This window comes from Sinocyclocheilus grahami, unplaced genomic scaffold (assembly GCF_001515645.1).
Source record: "Sinocyclocheilus grahami isolate Dianchi unplaced genomic scaffold, SAMN03320097.WGS_v1.1 scaffold401.1, whole genome shotgun sequence".
Classification (NCBI taxonomy): Eukaryota; Metazoa; Chordata; class Actinopteri; order Cypriniformes; family Cyprinidae; genus Sinocyclocheilus; species Sinocyclocheilus grahami.
This window is the reverse complement of record NW_015505580.1, coordinates 612007-628299: the sequence shown is the minus strand read 5'-3', so window position 1 is coordinate 628299 and position 16293 is coordinate 612007. Positions and strand designations below refer to the sequence as shown.

Genomic DNA, 16293 nt, shown 5'->3' with positions numbered 1-16293 from the left:
CAACCGTAAGGTTCATATTTACCAATCACTGTACTAAACATGTTTAATATACTGTTAGCTGTAATGACCTTCAAAGGGGTTGACCGTCACGAGGTGGTCTTCGTCGGTTTGAGTTTGCACAGTTTGTTAATGCGCATACTAGTAGTATGCACTACGAGCTAATACTGCACACGAAAAGCAAACATAGGGTGTAATAAATAAATCACATTAGACTGTAATGTTTGACTCACATTCAATGTTTTAAACATAAAACAACTAACATTTTGGTAACGTGTTTATTCAGACAAGGTCTAAGCCAGAGTTCATTTCAGCTACAAACCCGATTCCAAAAAAGTTGGGACACTGTAGTTGCCAATTGACCTAATAAGTTGCAAATTGGTCCTCCAGCTGTTTAACTTTTTTGGCCTCTTATTACTACCTGTCTCAACTTTTTTGGAATGTGTTGCTCTCATGAAATCCAAAATGAGCCAATATTTGGCATGACATTTTAAAATGTCTCACTTTCAACATTTGATATGTTATCTATATTCTATTGTGAATAAAATATAAGTTTATGAGATTTGTAAATTATTCCATTCCTTTTTTACTCACAATTTGTAGTGTCCCAACTTTTTCGGAATTAGGTTTGTACATTAAGAAGATTTCTCAAACTTTAAATAAAGTTAGCACATTTCTAAGGACAGGAGGGAGAATTAATAAAGAAGTAAAAAAAAAAAATCATAACATAACATAATTCCGCAGGTCCTTATAAATGTAATAATTTATGAGCAAATATGGGAGGACAATTCATTTGGATGCGAGTTTGATTTGAACAGGAATTAAGAGAATAAAATAACAGGTATGACTGAAAGAAATAGTTCACTCAATAATGAAAATTTGCTGAAAATACTCACCCTCAGGCCACCTGGTGTAAATGGGTTTGTTTCTTCATCAGAACAGATTTGTAGAAATGTAGCATTACATCACTTGCTCACCAATGGATCATCTGCAGTGAATGGGTGCCATCAGAATAAGAGTCCAAACTGCTGATAAAAACATCACAATAATCCACAAGTAATCCACATGACTCCAGTAAAGCTAAAAGATTCAAACGGTTGATTCCTGATAAAATACTAATATCCATAATATTGCTTTCTTCAGTGAAAAGGTTGTCTTCTCTGAATTAGGAGAGAAATATGCACAGATCAAACATTGTTTGCAAGCCAAAACAGTTCTAAACAAATATGTCAGTGGATTTTGATGTAAAAGGACAACAGATGCTTTTTTTCTTTTCTTTTTTTTGCTGGAGGAAGCATTATGGTTTATGGACTTCTGCATTTTTGACAGAAGCAACAGTTTAAAGTTAATATGCCTTAATGATGGATTTGTTTCTTACAAACACAGCTTCTCACTCAACAGACCATTAATTGATGTACTGGAGTCGTGTGGATTACTTGTGGAGTATTGTGATGTTTTTATCAGCTGTTTGGACTCTCATTCTGATGGCACCCATTCACTGCAGTGGATCCATTGGGGAGCAAGTGATTTCTCCAAATCTGTTCTGATGAAGAAACAAACTACATCTTGGAAGGTATGAGTAAACTTTCAGCAGATTTTTACTTTTAAGTTGATGAACATTCCATAATTGCCAATAAAATGAGGTATAAATGACACACTACATACTACGTATAATAAAAAGGTTTTAGAGCCAAACAAATTGCACTTGTATTAGTAGGCTTTCATCCAGACTTCTTTTATCAAAGGTCAGGATCTGACGCAGATCAAAGTTAGCTTAAGATGAAACAGACTATTTTAGGTACAGCTAACAAAGACACTGTGTTGAGAGAAGATGTGTTTGATTTCTCCTTTGAATCTGGAAAATGTCACATGGAAACGCTTTTAGTTTTTGGCAAATTTGTATCCTTTGAATGCTAAAGAAATACTAGCACACACAGCTAGCTACAAATAATCTTTTATCAATGCTAGTGCATTGATAATATCACAGTTAATCTCTCAGCATTTGCATTGCTGTTATGGAAAACAGTTAAGGCTTTCGTGAGGCCTGCAGATCCTTACAGCACAACTGAAGGGGTGGTAAAGTTTCCAAACTAGACGAGATTAACGATGCTTTTCAGCAGATGGTTGTCTTGTTCATTGGGTTCTTCTCCAGACTGATTTATTCATCCCATGGCAAAGCGGACTCAGTGGCGGCTCCGAGTCTGATTTTAGGATACGTGCCATTTACAACATACATCCCCTGTTTCTCTTTTGTGGGAGGAATAACAGTCAGAGCTCTTGAAATGAAATGTGTTTAACCAGTCTTGTGGCCTGAACACTGAGAAGTTCTAAATAGATTTGAGTCGCCACACTGAGGAGAGCTCATGTCTGAAAATTTGTCACTGGTTTGTAATTATGGCGAACCAACAGTGTGCCGTGAAGATTAAAGGGGAAACACAGGGATCAGGGTAATTGCTTAATGTTTCACATCAAGACTTCAACTTGAAATTTCAGGTGCTTTGATAACTGCCAGGCCTCTGGTCTCTCTCTTATTATTTTCAACCTTGTTATTACTCTCTTAAATAATAATAATAATAATGCTACTAATAATAGTAATGAGAATAAGAATAAAATAAGAATAATGGTTGTTGACGCATGTCCATGTACCATGATATGTTTTTCAGCATTAAGATTTTAGGTTATAATTTATACCAATTTATAAAGGTGAATTTAATTCTAGTTGAATTGCTTTTTGCTAATAGCGGTGGTCCTGTATTCTTGACAAATTCATTTTTAAAAAATACTAATATTTCACATAGTCATTAAATGAACATGATGTTATTACATTTACTAAAATACTTTTAGATTAACTGCAGGACATGTCTATGTGCTTAAAGTATTTCATGTGAAATGCAAAATAGTATTTTATTATAATAATAAATAAATATTATTCAAATTGTATTATATATATAATTTATTTAATCAACAAATGTGACAATTTCACAGGCCGCATTTGCCATTGCTGTGTTACAAATGTAACTCACAGCACAGCTCTCAATGTCTGTGTCTGAGTGTGGGTTGCTCCAGATGTTCCTCAGCTGGTTGGATCTGGAGAATGAGATCTGTGCAGCGTCTGTCAAAAGCTAGCATTTCTAATCTGTCCAGCACCCCCTCATCTCTATCAACACATTCAATGCTCCCTGCATGTTCTGACCTGAGGGTCTCCATGTATCCCATGAGAGCAAAAAATGACTTTCAGAGCACTGAAACAAAACCGGTCCAAACACTGATCCTTTCCCCGTGTGTTTAAGATCGCGGATAAATAATGATCTGGAGTGGAGCTGTTGGTCTCTGTTTTATGCTGGAACAGAAAATGTTACAGAAAATATACTTGAATTCAACTGACATCAGAAATGAATGCTGAGATGAAGAGGCCTTTATCAGACATGTGAACATAAAGTTAATTTTGAATATATTTTTAGTATATGGCCAGCATAATATAGATACAGTCAGAAGTGTAAGGGTGGCAAAGCAGCTTTAGTTTAAACTCTTCAGATTTGTAGCCGTGTCCTGGCCATCATTTACTGGTCCATCTGCTCGGCTATTAGAGCCTGCAGTTTTGAACCCTCTGAATGGTCAAATGTAGTTAGCGGGCTGAAACATGAAGGTGTGAGTGGATTCTGCACAGGATTTATAGCTGTGGTCTCCCTCATCAAAGGTCTGCATGGAAGATGGGCTGCAGCCTAGAAAAGAACAGACCTGCGGCATTAGAGCTGTGAAGTTCTCAGTCTTATGTAGTTTCCAGGCGTCTAACTGACTATTTCAAATAGTGCAGCTCTGCCAGATTCAAGACTTTGGGTAACATATATACATGATTTCATATCAAAAAGTAATATAATTGAATTACTGTATTACTGTAAGTATTACTGAAGTAATATATACAATTATTAGAAAATATTACATAATATAATAATGTTATTTCAACAGCATTTCAATTTAAGAACATTAAAAATTAATAGTGCTTATGATTTAGTGATTTAGTGATTATGACTTAATTTTAAAAAAATGATCCACATCCAAAACATTTTAAGCATAATAATAATAATAATAATAATAATAATAATAATGTATTTTGACCTTTAAAATAAACAATATAAATTATGCTAAATATTTCCTATTTAGCTTTTTATCTTAGCATTTTTATAATCAATAAAATACACACACAAACAAAAGTATTTGCCATTTGTCATGATACAACATTATCAGAAGACAATAATACCATTATTTCAATAGTACATTCAAATTTGATAGTTCTTATGATTTACATGTGTATTTAAAATATTTGTAACATCATCATTATTATTATTAATAAAATACAAACATTTTGACTTTTAAAATAAACAAATGTTCTAAATTAATTGCTAAATGTTATATATTTCATTGTGTGTGTGCTTGTGTGTGTGAGTATATATATATATATATATATATATATATATACAAACTCATTACATTAAAAAAGGTCTTTGCCATTAAATTTATGATTTAAGCTACAAGGTCTGACCACAGACCTATATATCAATGAACAGGAAGTATGTCAATCCTAATGAAGTTATTAGAGCAGCCCATCTGGACACAGGGGACTTGTGTCATTGCATTTTAGTGGAGTCTAGCTGATTCATTTCTATTGTAGTTAATTCCGATTCTCTGAACTAAATGAACTAGATCTAACAAATATGATTGGCATATATACGAAACAAAACTTAAAACCAACTGACCGATCATCAAATCACCCCGAACACAATTAAGTACAGTTTAAAAAACATCTAAATCAATCCTGTTCTCCCCATGGGTTTACTCAGGAAAATAGGAGGGCAAACAGCTCTCTGGGGGAGTGTTGGGAGTAACAAGAAAACAAGCTCCCTCTATGAAATCCCTCTCTGTAGTTGTCAGTGTTTTCCCCCTGGTCCACTTTTTGAATCATAAACATCTTAACAGGGCCTGCCTCCCGCGGGAGCCCCTGAGAGTTTCCTACAAGCAGGCTCAGGAGCTGCGCTCTTATTGCATCCAGGTGGCCGTTGTAAAAAGCGCTGGCCTACCATAAATGTCCCATAAAATGCAAGTGGCACCTCCAGAGGTGGATAGGGTCACTGCACCTGTCTGTGGACTGAGACTCGATGTTTCCTCTTCCGACTCCACTCTCACGCTCCCTCACTCCTGTACTGACACTTTGTTTCTCTCTTTTATCGCCTCACATTGGCTATCATTTTTTTTATGATTACTATAATAAGTAAGGAATGAGAAGTTCTGTTGCTGGCCTCCAAAATAGCACTATTCATAGTGAATATCAAATGATAAGTATACAGATTTGTGGCATTTTTATAGCATATTGTTAAATCCATAGCATGTGTCCAGTGGTGAGTGGTCCATGGGGACCAGCATCCTTCTGGTCAGGTTTAATTGGCCTTCATGCCTGGGCATGGGGCCACGACGCTTTGATCTCACTTAAAAGAAGCTAATTGATCTCTGTGTTCAGGCCACTTTGTGGTGTCCTAAAGGGGAGAAAAGAATGAACAAAAGCAGCACAAAACTTTCCTTTTTTTTAAAGAAATGTAAGAAATTCCCTAGGGAAAATGGACATTCAAAATTGAAGTACTAAGACTAAAATCATACATTTTATAATAATATTTTATGATAGATTATAAAGTTATTATTTTTATTATCATTAGTAGTACTATTAATGTTTAGCAGTAAAATATTAAATCAACACATGCTGATTATAAACCTGTTTGATTATAATATTAACATTTTATCACTAACAATCATCAATAAATATATTATTAATAATAATAATAATAAACATTATTAAATAATAATATTATTATTATCATCATTATTATTAAAGATTTAGTATTAAAAACACTAAATCAACAAATGTGCTTATTATAAACATGTTGATAATAATATTAGTAATATCAAAATGTAATCACTATCAATCAAATGATCAATACATGTATGAATAATAATAATATTTTTTATTATTATTAAAGGTTTAGTATTAAAAACACTAAATCAACAAATGTGCTTATTATAAACATTGATAATATTAGTAATATCAAAATTGTATCACTAACAATTAAATGATCAATACATGTATGTATGGATATTATTATTATTATTATTATTGAAGGTTTAGTATTAAAAATACTAAATCAACAAATGTGCTTATAAACATTGATTATACTATTAGTCAAGTATTATCAAAATCTCATCACTAACAATCAAATGGTAAATACATGTATGAATAATAATAATAATAATACGTTTACCGTTAAAAAAACACCACCTAAATCAATAAACTTCAGAGGCTGCATTCAACATTGTTGGCTAAAATGCCATTCAGAACACATCTTTTTTTTTGAAGAAAGAAAGAAAGAAAGAAAGAAAGAAAGAAAGAAAGAAAGAAAGAAAAAGACAGAAAGAAAGAAAAAGACAGAAAGAAAGAAAGAAAAAGAAAGAAAGAAAAATTCAGACAAGACCAAGAGAAAATGATTGGAATGATGAAAAAGAATGGAGAAAAACACGAAAGGTAAACTTCCAGACTTAGACAAAGGTGGGATATGGGCCGCTGGTGGGGATAAGTGTGTGGGACAGGACTGGGGAATAGAGCAAAAAAAAAAAAAAGAGAGAGAGATCACCTCACGCCCGGGTCCATTGCTCCTCAATTACACTAATGTGCCTCATATGGCTGAGGTACTCTGACAGAGAGAGGGAAAGAGTTCTTGCACTTGCCTTGCTCTTTGATATCACTCAGATCCAGACGTGATGGTTTACGTCTCCCCCTCGAGTCGAGTCCAGTTTGAGCTTGTTAAGGGAGAAGAAGACCACACGGTTCAATCTCCCTCTACGCTTCTCCTGCAACAGCATGCTCTCTTAACCTCGACATGATGTCATCAACACAGAAAAGCATATATAATGTGCACATGCTTTATGGCTTGTCATAATAACTCTTGTTAGAGGTGATTGGCAAAATAAGAGTGCATGGATGTTTGTGTTGAGCAACAAAGTGCTCAGTCAGTCAGAGTCCTTATATACCTAACTTGTTTGATTTTTTTAAATATGTTTTTTATTCTTAAATATATGTATAAATGTAATATGTTTTTTTTTTAGCAAAATTAAAACTTCAATTTATCAAGGACACATTAAATTTAGCTAAATTGATAGTAAAGTTACTTATTATTATTACATTATTACAAATGATTTCTGTTTCAAAAATGTATTGAGGTTTTCACAAAACTATTAAGGAGCACAACTGTTTTTAAGATGGATGATAATAGGAAAAATTTCTTGAGCAGCAAGTCAGCATATTAGAATGATTTCTGAAAGATCATGTGACACTTAAGACTGTAAAGTATGTTTAGTTTTATCATCACAGCAGTAAAACTACATTTTAAAATATTACAATAGAAAATAGTTAATTTAAATTGGAGATATATTTCATAATATTATTGTTTTCAGTCTTTATATCTTAATGCAGCCTGGGTGAGCATAAGATACTTCTTATAAAAATTACATCATTTTACAGACCCCCAAATTTCGTCTTTTAATATTGAATTCATATATTGTAACTAATGGGTTTATTATTCAGTAATTCGGTGAGTTACATTTCAGTCATCTTTGCTATTCTTTTAATATATACGCTAATTTAGATCAATCATTCAGTTTGAATTCACAGTGTTACGATTATGACATATCTTCAATTAAAATATTGCCAAATTATGTGTACAAAGCATTCATATGCAATGGTGCCATATAACAAATTTACCTTTCAGAGGAATCTTTTTTTTACTGGGATTCTGCTTGGTCTGTCAATGCTTATTCAATTATGAATCAAAACTGTCAAAACACAATCTAAAATAGATATTTGATTTATATTTAAAATACAATTTAAACATAAAAATAGACCAATAGTATTGAGGGCCTCTGAATAACTTTACATTTTGTGCTATGACAACTAAATTACTAAATGTTTCATTAATTGGCTGATGCATTATCATCCTGCACATGCTAAACTTCTAAATCTAAACATATTACAATTGAAAAGTAACTGCACATTGTTATTCAGGTTAGCAGGGTTAGAAAGCGCTCTTTAAATGTATAAACAGCACACTTCTATTCATTTATAGTGTTATTTGGACAGTTTGACTCGTGTAAACCGACTTACAGCGCATTGTTCTCATTAAACATTCATTTGCATGCTTCCTAGTTATTGAACAAACTAGTGATACCCTATGAGTAGAACAACACCATTTCCACAAGCGTTTGTCATCTCAGTGTAGGACTATGAATGTCTAATGCACATTGCAGTGTGCTAGTGCAGTGCATGAGGAGTACAGCCTGGGTTTTATCAAAGGTATAGACTGTCAATTTCATTATGTAGGTTCCTCCTCAGAGACTCTGTCCATCCGAATGCATGAAAGACCCATCACGGGATTCCAGCTTATTCTCATGGACAAGTTTCCATGTATTCGCGTATGTCTTACTTTGTGTGTGAGTGTCTGTGAAAAGAAAAGAGAGACTAACAAGGTTGAGTCCACGTGCCCAGCGATGGATGGCTCCCTCTGCTCTTCTCTACATTGGAAGCAGATGACTATATCAGTGGACTGTCCGTTCTTGCACACCGAGTCATGGTCTGACAAACCTCTCATCTCTTTCTTTCTCCCTCCTTCTCCAATAAAATAGAGAATAATACAAGAAACAGAAACCAATTTCTCATCCTGAATGTCCATTGCTCATTGATCAACTAGAAACACATGAAAAGGAGTTTGTTTTCTAATTATAAGTATTTGATAAATAGACTAGCTGAGAATAGTTTCCCTTCATATTTCATGCCAAACCATTCCCTTCAAACACACATGGATTAAACACACTAAAGGCTCTGACCAATGAGAGAGCCAGTCATTTTCATTTTACAGTGCGGTCTCAGGATATTATTATTTTCCCTATCATAAAGCCATAGCACGGCTGAAAGTAAAACCATGTGAGGTGGTTGTTTGAAGAGGCAGTGATGCTGTGAGTGGGAGTTGTGGTTCTGAGAGAGACCTAATATTTAGCTCCATTTGGAGGTGAGGGTCCATGGTGAGGTGATCAGAGGTTCAGGAAGGGCCCCTGATCACTTACAAGAGGGCAAATCATGGAAATTTGGATTTTCCTGCAATAAGAGCATACCATTTTACAGTATACTCTCAGAAAAATGCTACAAAACTGTCACTGAGGCAGAACACAATAGGTATTAATGTACTTTTAATATGTACGTAATTATATGTATGTAATATGTATTTTACTTCTATGTATCATTTAGGGGTAAAGAAGGTACAAAGATGTACCTTTTAGCATTTGTACCTTAAGGTACCAGCGACAGCTTTTTTTGTAGAATAAGAGTGTAGAATAAAAAAACCTTGTTATTCTATCATTGAGATATTTATGATACATTAAGTTAAGACCACTCATTACTTATCATCACTATTACTCTACAACAGTATGAAAAACACTGACACATAGCCAGTCAAACATAACAGAGACAATTTGAGGTTCTTAAAGGTACAGTAGCAAATATAGCCTAATTAATTCTGCAAGGCAGACAGAAGGTTGAAAATTGTTATGATACATTAAATTACACTGTTTTTCGTAAAACAACAAAAACAATAATAATAATTTACAAAAAACAAAACAAAACAAAAAACAGTATGGGGCCCACTAGGGACCTCAGCAAACTCCCAAGGGACTTTCAGATGACTAATAACGATCTATCTATCTATCTATATATCTATTTATCTATCTATCTATCTATACAAAGTTCTGGCATGAAACTCTGGATGGCGCTGTCCAATAGATCTAAATCAGTATGACATAATAACATCATCATCACGTCACAGCTGATTGGTTCTCTCCTGTATCGGTAGTTAATGAGCTTGCTGCTCAACATTCATAGGGGTAAAGAAGGTACAAAGATGTACCTTTTAGCATTTGTACCTTAAGGTACCAGCGACAGCTTTTTTTGTAGAATAAGAGTGTAGAATAAAAAAACCTTGTTATTCTATCATTGAGATATTTATGATATATTAAGTTAAGACCACTCATTACTTATCATCACTATTACTCTACAACAGTATGAAAAACACTGACACATAGCCAGTCAAACATCACAGAGACAATTTGAGGTTCTTAAAGGTACAGTAGCAAATATAGCCTAATTAATTCTGCAAGGCAGACAGAAGGTTGAAAATTGTTATGATACATTAAATTACACTGTTTTTGGTAAAACAACAAAAACAATAATAATAATTTACAAAAAACAAAACAAAACAAAAAACAGTATGGGGCCCACTAGGGACCTCAGCAAACTCCCAAGGGACTTTCAGATGACTAATAACTATCTATCTATCTATCTATCTATCTATCTATCTATCTATACAAAGTTCTGGCATGAAACTCTGGATGGCGCTGTCCAATAGATCTAAATCAGTATGACATAATAACATCATCATCACGTCACAGCTGATTGGTTCTCTCCTGTATCGGTAGTTAATGAGCTTGCTGCTCAACATTCAATATTTAGCTAATGTTTGTGGTAGCAGTTTGCAGGGCACTCCAGAAACCCTCCACCTTACCCAGCTCCACCTGTATAGATCTGCTACGGGGTGATTCATGTATGCAATTCTAAAATGTGTACATAACATTATTGAACTTTAACGATATCATACATTTATGTTGGTTCTGTTCTGTTTACCCTGGGGGGGTTATCGCTGCTCTCCCTGCTCTCATCCATGCTAGGCTGCATGGATGCGCAGGGAGTTCTTGCCCAGAACGGAACCGTACCGCCAATCCAAACTGTATGCTAATTGTCAAGCATATTTGAAGATAGTGGTCCTGACAGAACTATTCTTCCAAGACCAAATACATTAAAGTGCCACTATTATGGGTTATGAAAGGTTAATATTTTGGTTTTGGAAGTCCCCAACAACAGGTTGACATGCATGCAAGGTCAAAAAACACTTTCATTGTCTTATAATATGCATTTATTTTTTACCTTACCTGCTCAACGACTCCCAAACGATTTGCTCAACGATTAATTTTTCCAAACCCCTCCTTTGCGGGATGCTAATGGTGAATGGTCCGATTGGTCGATTTCCAGGGGATTAGTTTTACCAGGGAAGCTATTTTTACAGCTCCAAAAGCGGCACTTAGTGGCAAAGAATGAATTTGCATTTTCAATTCAGACCAAGATTTCCAGGGTATGCACACACAACAAGTGGGCGGGCAATATGATAATGTTTCATGTTGACTTGGTTCTGTTCTGTTTACCCTGGGGGGGTTATCGCTGCTCTCCCTGCTCTCATCCATGCTAGGCTGCATGGATGCGCAGGGAGTTCTTGCCCAGAACGGAACCGTACCGCCAATCCAAATTGTATGCTAATTGTCAAGCATATTTGAAGATAGTGGTCCTGACAGAACTATTCTTCCAAGACCAAATACATTAAAGTGCCACTATTATGGGTTATGAAAGGTTAATATTTTGTTTTTGGAAGTCCCCAACAACAGGTTGACATGCATGCAAGGTCAAAAAACACTTTCATTGTCTTATAATATGCATTTATTTTTTACCTTACCTGCTCAACGACTCCCAAACGATTTGCTCAACGATTAAATTTTCCAAACCCCTCCTTTGCGGGATGCTAATCTGTGGTGAATGGTCCGATTGGTCGATTTCCAGGGGATTAGTTTTACCAGGGAAGCTATTTTTACAGCTCCAAAAGCGGCACTTAGTGGCAAAGAATGAATTTGCATTTTCAATTCAGACCAAGATTTCCAGGGTATGCACACACAACAAGTGGGCGGGCAATATGATAATGTTTCATGTTGACCTCAACATGAAACGGCTTGGGATTCGTTTTAAAAACGACTCGTTCCAATGATTCAGAGTTGACTCTTTCGTTTGAGAGACAATAACCTTATACACGGACGGGGCACTTTCAAATTTAAAACTTTGCAGGATGTTTTCATTCACTTAGAGCCGTGTTACACACTGCATTTTCAAAAATCCATACATTGTCATGTACATTACAATGCAAATCACTTCGAGAGTTGTCATGACATAAATACACACACACACACACACACACATATGTATGCGGAGCCTTTGAGTAAAAATACACTGATGATATTTACTTCACATGCTATGGTTGGTGGATTAACTGGGAAAATAAATGCTATACCTGTTCAAAGGAGTGTGAAATGAGCTGATGGGAAGGACAGCCATGAGATCATCCTGTCCCAGCGTTCATGATGTCTAAACGGGCCAGTGAGATAGAACCTGTGCTCTGGTGCAGCACCTGTGTGTCTCCTTTCTGAAACCATCAACACACTAGTGACTCTGACACCCACACACTCTAGAAAGCCCTATTAGCTTGTCTGGGGAGAAGAGCAAGAATGACATGAACAAAAAAAGAAAAAAATGCATCTGTGGTCACAAATAAGAGAAAATCATCTGGGAGAGCAAAAAGTCATTATTAACTAAAGTTTTATTTATGTATATATTTATAAAATTTTCTGTAAAATTTCACACAAATGCAAATGGGATCAATGAAGGTTGATGGGCTGTAATGTTGTGCCAAGGGAAGTTTTTTAAAGCATAAATTGTGCCAATAGTTACTAGAAATCAGACTGAAAACAGGATGAAGGATCATAAGACTGGGGCTAGTTTTCATACATTTTACGGAACATTTCTGAGGGTGGGGATGTAAATGTATGATGTAAAACATAATAAAAGCATCGCCCACATATAGTTACAGAATTAAAGCCCTTGTGGCAACAAACCTAACCCTAACCCATGGTTCACTTGAAATGTTGTTGCGGCAAAGTACATTTACATGCAGACATTTAGCAGACACTTTTATTCAAAGCGACTTACAAATAAGGACAATAGAAGCAATCAAACCAGCAAAAGAGCAATATTATCTAAGTGCTGTGACAAGAAATGCAGTACACATAGAATGTGTTTTTAAAATAAATAATAAATAAAAAGAAAACAAGTAGAGAGAAGAGAAAATGCTAGTGTTAGAGGGTCATTTTTTATAATAAATAAAAAGAAAACAAATAGAGAGAATAGAAATAGTACAGAGAGTGCTAGTGTTAGAGGGTCATATTTTTTAATAATGAACAAAAAAACAAACACAAAGATAGAATAGAAATAGAATGTTAGAGTTATAGGGTCAAGTTTTTTGAAAGTACAATGTCAAATGCAAAAAAATAATTCTAGAGCTTTTAAAAAAAACTTTAATTTTTTGTTCTCAAACTAAAGTGATATTCAATAACAGTTCCTTTTAATGTACAATTTAAGTGTAGTTACTGTCCTTTAAAAATCAAACTTAAAAAAAACAAAAAACAATTATAGGCTATTTTATGGCAGACCACAACAATACAAATCTTTACTAAAAAACAAAACAAAAAAAACAACTTGAACATCTCCCTGAGAACATTTATAATGTAAAAATGTAATAAAAAATGAACCTGATTACAACCCAGTTCACCTGAAACAAGATAATCAATAAGAAAATATGCAAGCGAGGACTTTTTATCCATTTGAGTTGATCATGTAAAGTCTTTATATAGCACAAGGATGGAGGGAAGTTTTCTGAAAAGAAAACGGTTCCCAATAAGACTAGGAAGAAGAAAGATATAGTGTGTATATACCCTGATCTTTGGATTCTCAGTTAGATTAGTTAGTTAGTCTCACTACACTGTTTGATTCCTTATACCAGTGTTAATGGTGAATCTCCACTCTCTGAAGTCACTGAGTCCATGTGAAGGCTGCAGCGCTGTGTTCAGTGTTGAAACAATAGTTGTACTGCAAAACAAACAGAAAACAAACAGAATGAGGACTTTGGCAATTCAACTGTACACAATGGTGACAATGATATTAACAATGATAATGATCTTTTTTTTGCCTTGCATTGTATTGTTACTCATTTTCTAGACTGGAGGCAGCCTGTCACCACTGCACCATTTCATCCAAAAGCAACTGTTACACCTTAGTCTTCTGCCCTCTCCAAATCCTGTTATTTCTGTATTTGCCTAGTAAATGCTGCTGAATGGCGCCCCCGTGTGTACGTGTCCAGATACACAGCCACTAAATCATTAATTCAAACATATGAATGAACTGCTTTCCACAATACACAAAATCTCATGACTTATCACTTATTTAAGCTTACAACTCACCTAATAAAATTATAACATCTATAGGCCCTGAAATTAGGTCTAAATACAGTGCAGGAAGAAGTCACTGATAAGTGTTAACATGAGACAAAACACAAACATAGACCAATCACAAAGCATTATGCTGATTATGCACAGAGAGATCATATGCTCACTCAGTTTACTGAATCACTGACCCCTGCTTCTATCTTCATCTACATTCTGAATAATACTAAATAATAAATATAGCCCAAAAAAATTAATAATAAAAATAATAATAGGAGAACTGGGAATTATATTCAATAAAAGTACATTACAAAACTGCATTTTCTCTAAAAATATATAAAAATAAAAATAAAAGGGTGAATGGATTTAATGTTTAAATAAATATGATATATATATATGATCAAAACAAAAGCACAAAAATCCTGCTTTTAACATCTTGCTTTTAAGCTTTATAAAATGCCCTTGTAAGATGTTATGCAGATTCACAGCACTAGGTGATGCTGGAGGATCACACAACATCCTTGTTCTTCCTTTCAGAAATCTCTCTCTCTCACCCCTTCATCTACCTGCAGCAAAACTGTAAGTTCCACCAACATGTCACATGTCACACACCGCTTAGTTATAATAAAAAGTCACACACAGCACCTGACTAAGTAATAAATAAACAAGTGTGTGTGTGTGTGTGTGTGTGTGCACATGTATAAATGATGGATGGGAAGGAATGGGCTGTTATCACAGAGTGCATGTATCACTGCCTGCCATTTTTACACAGGCCCGTGACAGGACAGTGATATGCTGAACATGGGCGGCAGCCTCCGAGATGAGCAGATCTTCATTTCCTGTTCCTGCTCAGAGCAGGTGAAAATATGTGACATGTTGTCTTCATTAATTCCCCCTTCATTTGAATATCTACCCGTCTGCTCTCTGGGTGTCCTCTCAGAGTCTCTTTCTCCCTCACATGACCAAATGTACAGTCACACACACACACACACACACACACACACACACACACACACACACACACACACACACACACACACACACACACACACACACACACACACGTCCTTTAGAAATACATTATAGCATATGATTGATCTTGTCTGGTTTAAAGTGTCACACTTTCATACATGCATGAAATCACACATTGTGCATACATATTTATATTATCATATTTTCTATCTAGGTAGCAGAAAAAATGCACACATGCACACACACACACACACACACACCCAAATCATTAGCCTCCCTTCAATAACATTTTTCAGCTGTGCAAACTACATAAAGACGTCAGCTCAAATCACTAACTAATTAACACTTAAAAAGACACAAATTAGATATGCGTGGCTAAAAGCAATTATAATCTCTATGAGTTTTGCAAATCATTTGGGAAATGAAAAGAATGCGTAATTGCTGTAACCAACATCTTCAACAAAAAAAAAAATGGCTCAAGTGATGCTTGTTAGGGAGCAGTCTTATCGACGGACCCGATTGTGATTACGGCGCTTTTCCGCAATCACATGTGCATATGTTTAATGTCACAAAATGCCTCTTTTTAATGAATGTGTTTTTAATAGAATTAGCAATCAGTCAATTACGATGTGCGTCAAGGCCCTGAACAGAGAAGTTATCATCCAGAGACTAATGAAGGAATGCGTGCCAATTCCTACTGGAAATATGTATTCAGCTCCCAGTCTGTAAATGCAACTGAATTATATGATACGCTCACTTAAAACCGAGACTTCAGTAACACTTTACATTACAGCATCCGTGTTATGCTCATTACATATTGATAAAATTAATTACTATGATAATAACAATTACAGTATGTGATAACAAACAGCTCTACAAAATAATTACATTAAAACATGGAGTGCCACAAGGATCTGTCCTAGGTCCTCTGCTATTTTCGATATACATGTTGCCACTTGGTAATATTATTAGGAAATACGGGATTAGTTTCCACTGTTATGCCGATGATACTCAACTATATATCTCAACAAGACCAGATGAAACTTCTAAATTATCTAAGCTAACAGAGTGTGTTAAAAATGTAAAAGA

The 16293-nt window shown here is 34.9% G+C and overlaps 1 protein-coding gene across 1 annotated transcript in view; it reads right to left on the bottom strand.

Moving 5' to 3' along the window:
* Positions 1-2954: 2954 nt before the first annotated feature.
* mvb12bb (multivesicular body subunit 12Bb) overlaps positions 2955-16293 on the bottom strand; it is a 69477-nt gene continuing 56138 nt past the window's right edge. Inside the window, exons 9-10 of the mRNA XM_016231864.1 lie at positions 15653-15658; positions 2955-3029 (exon numbers count right to left, since the gene is read on the bottom strand). Of these exons, the coding sequence (XP_016087350.1) occupies positions 2955-3029; positions 15653-15658 (81 nt within the window). The remainder of the gene's footprint in view (positions 3030-15652; positions 15659-16293) is intronic.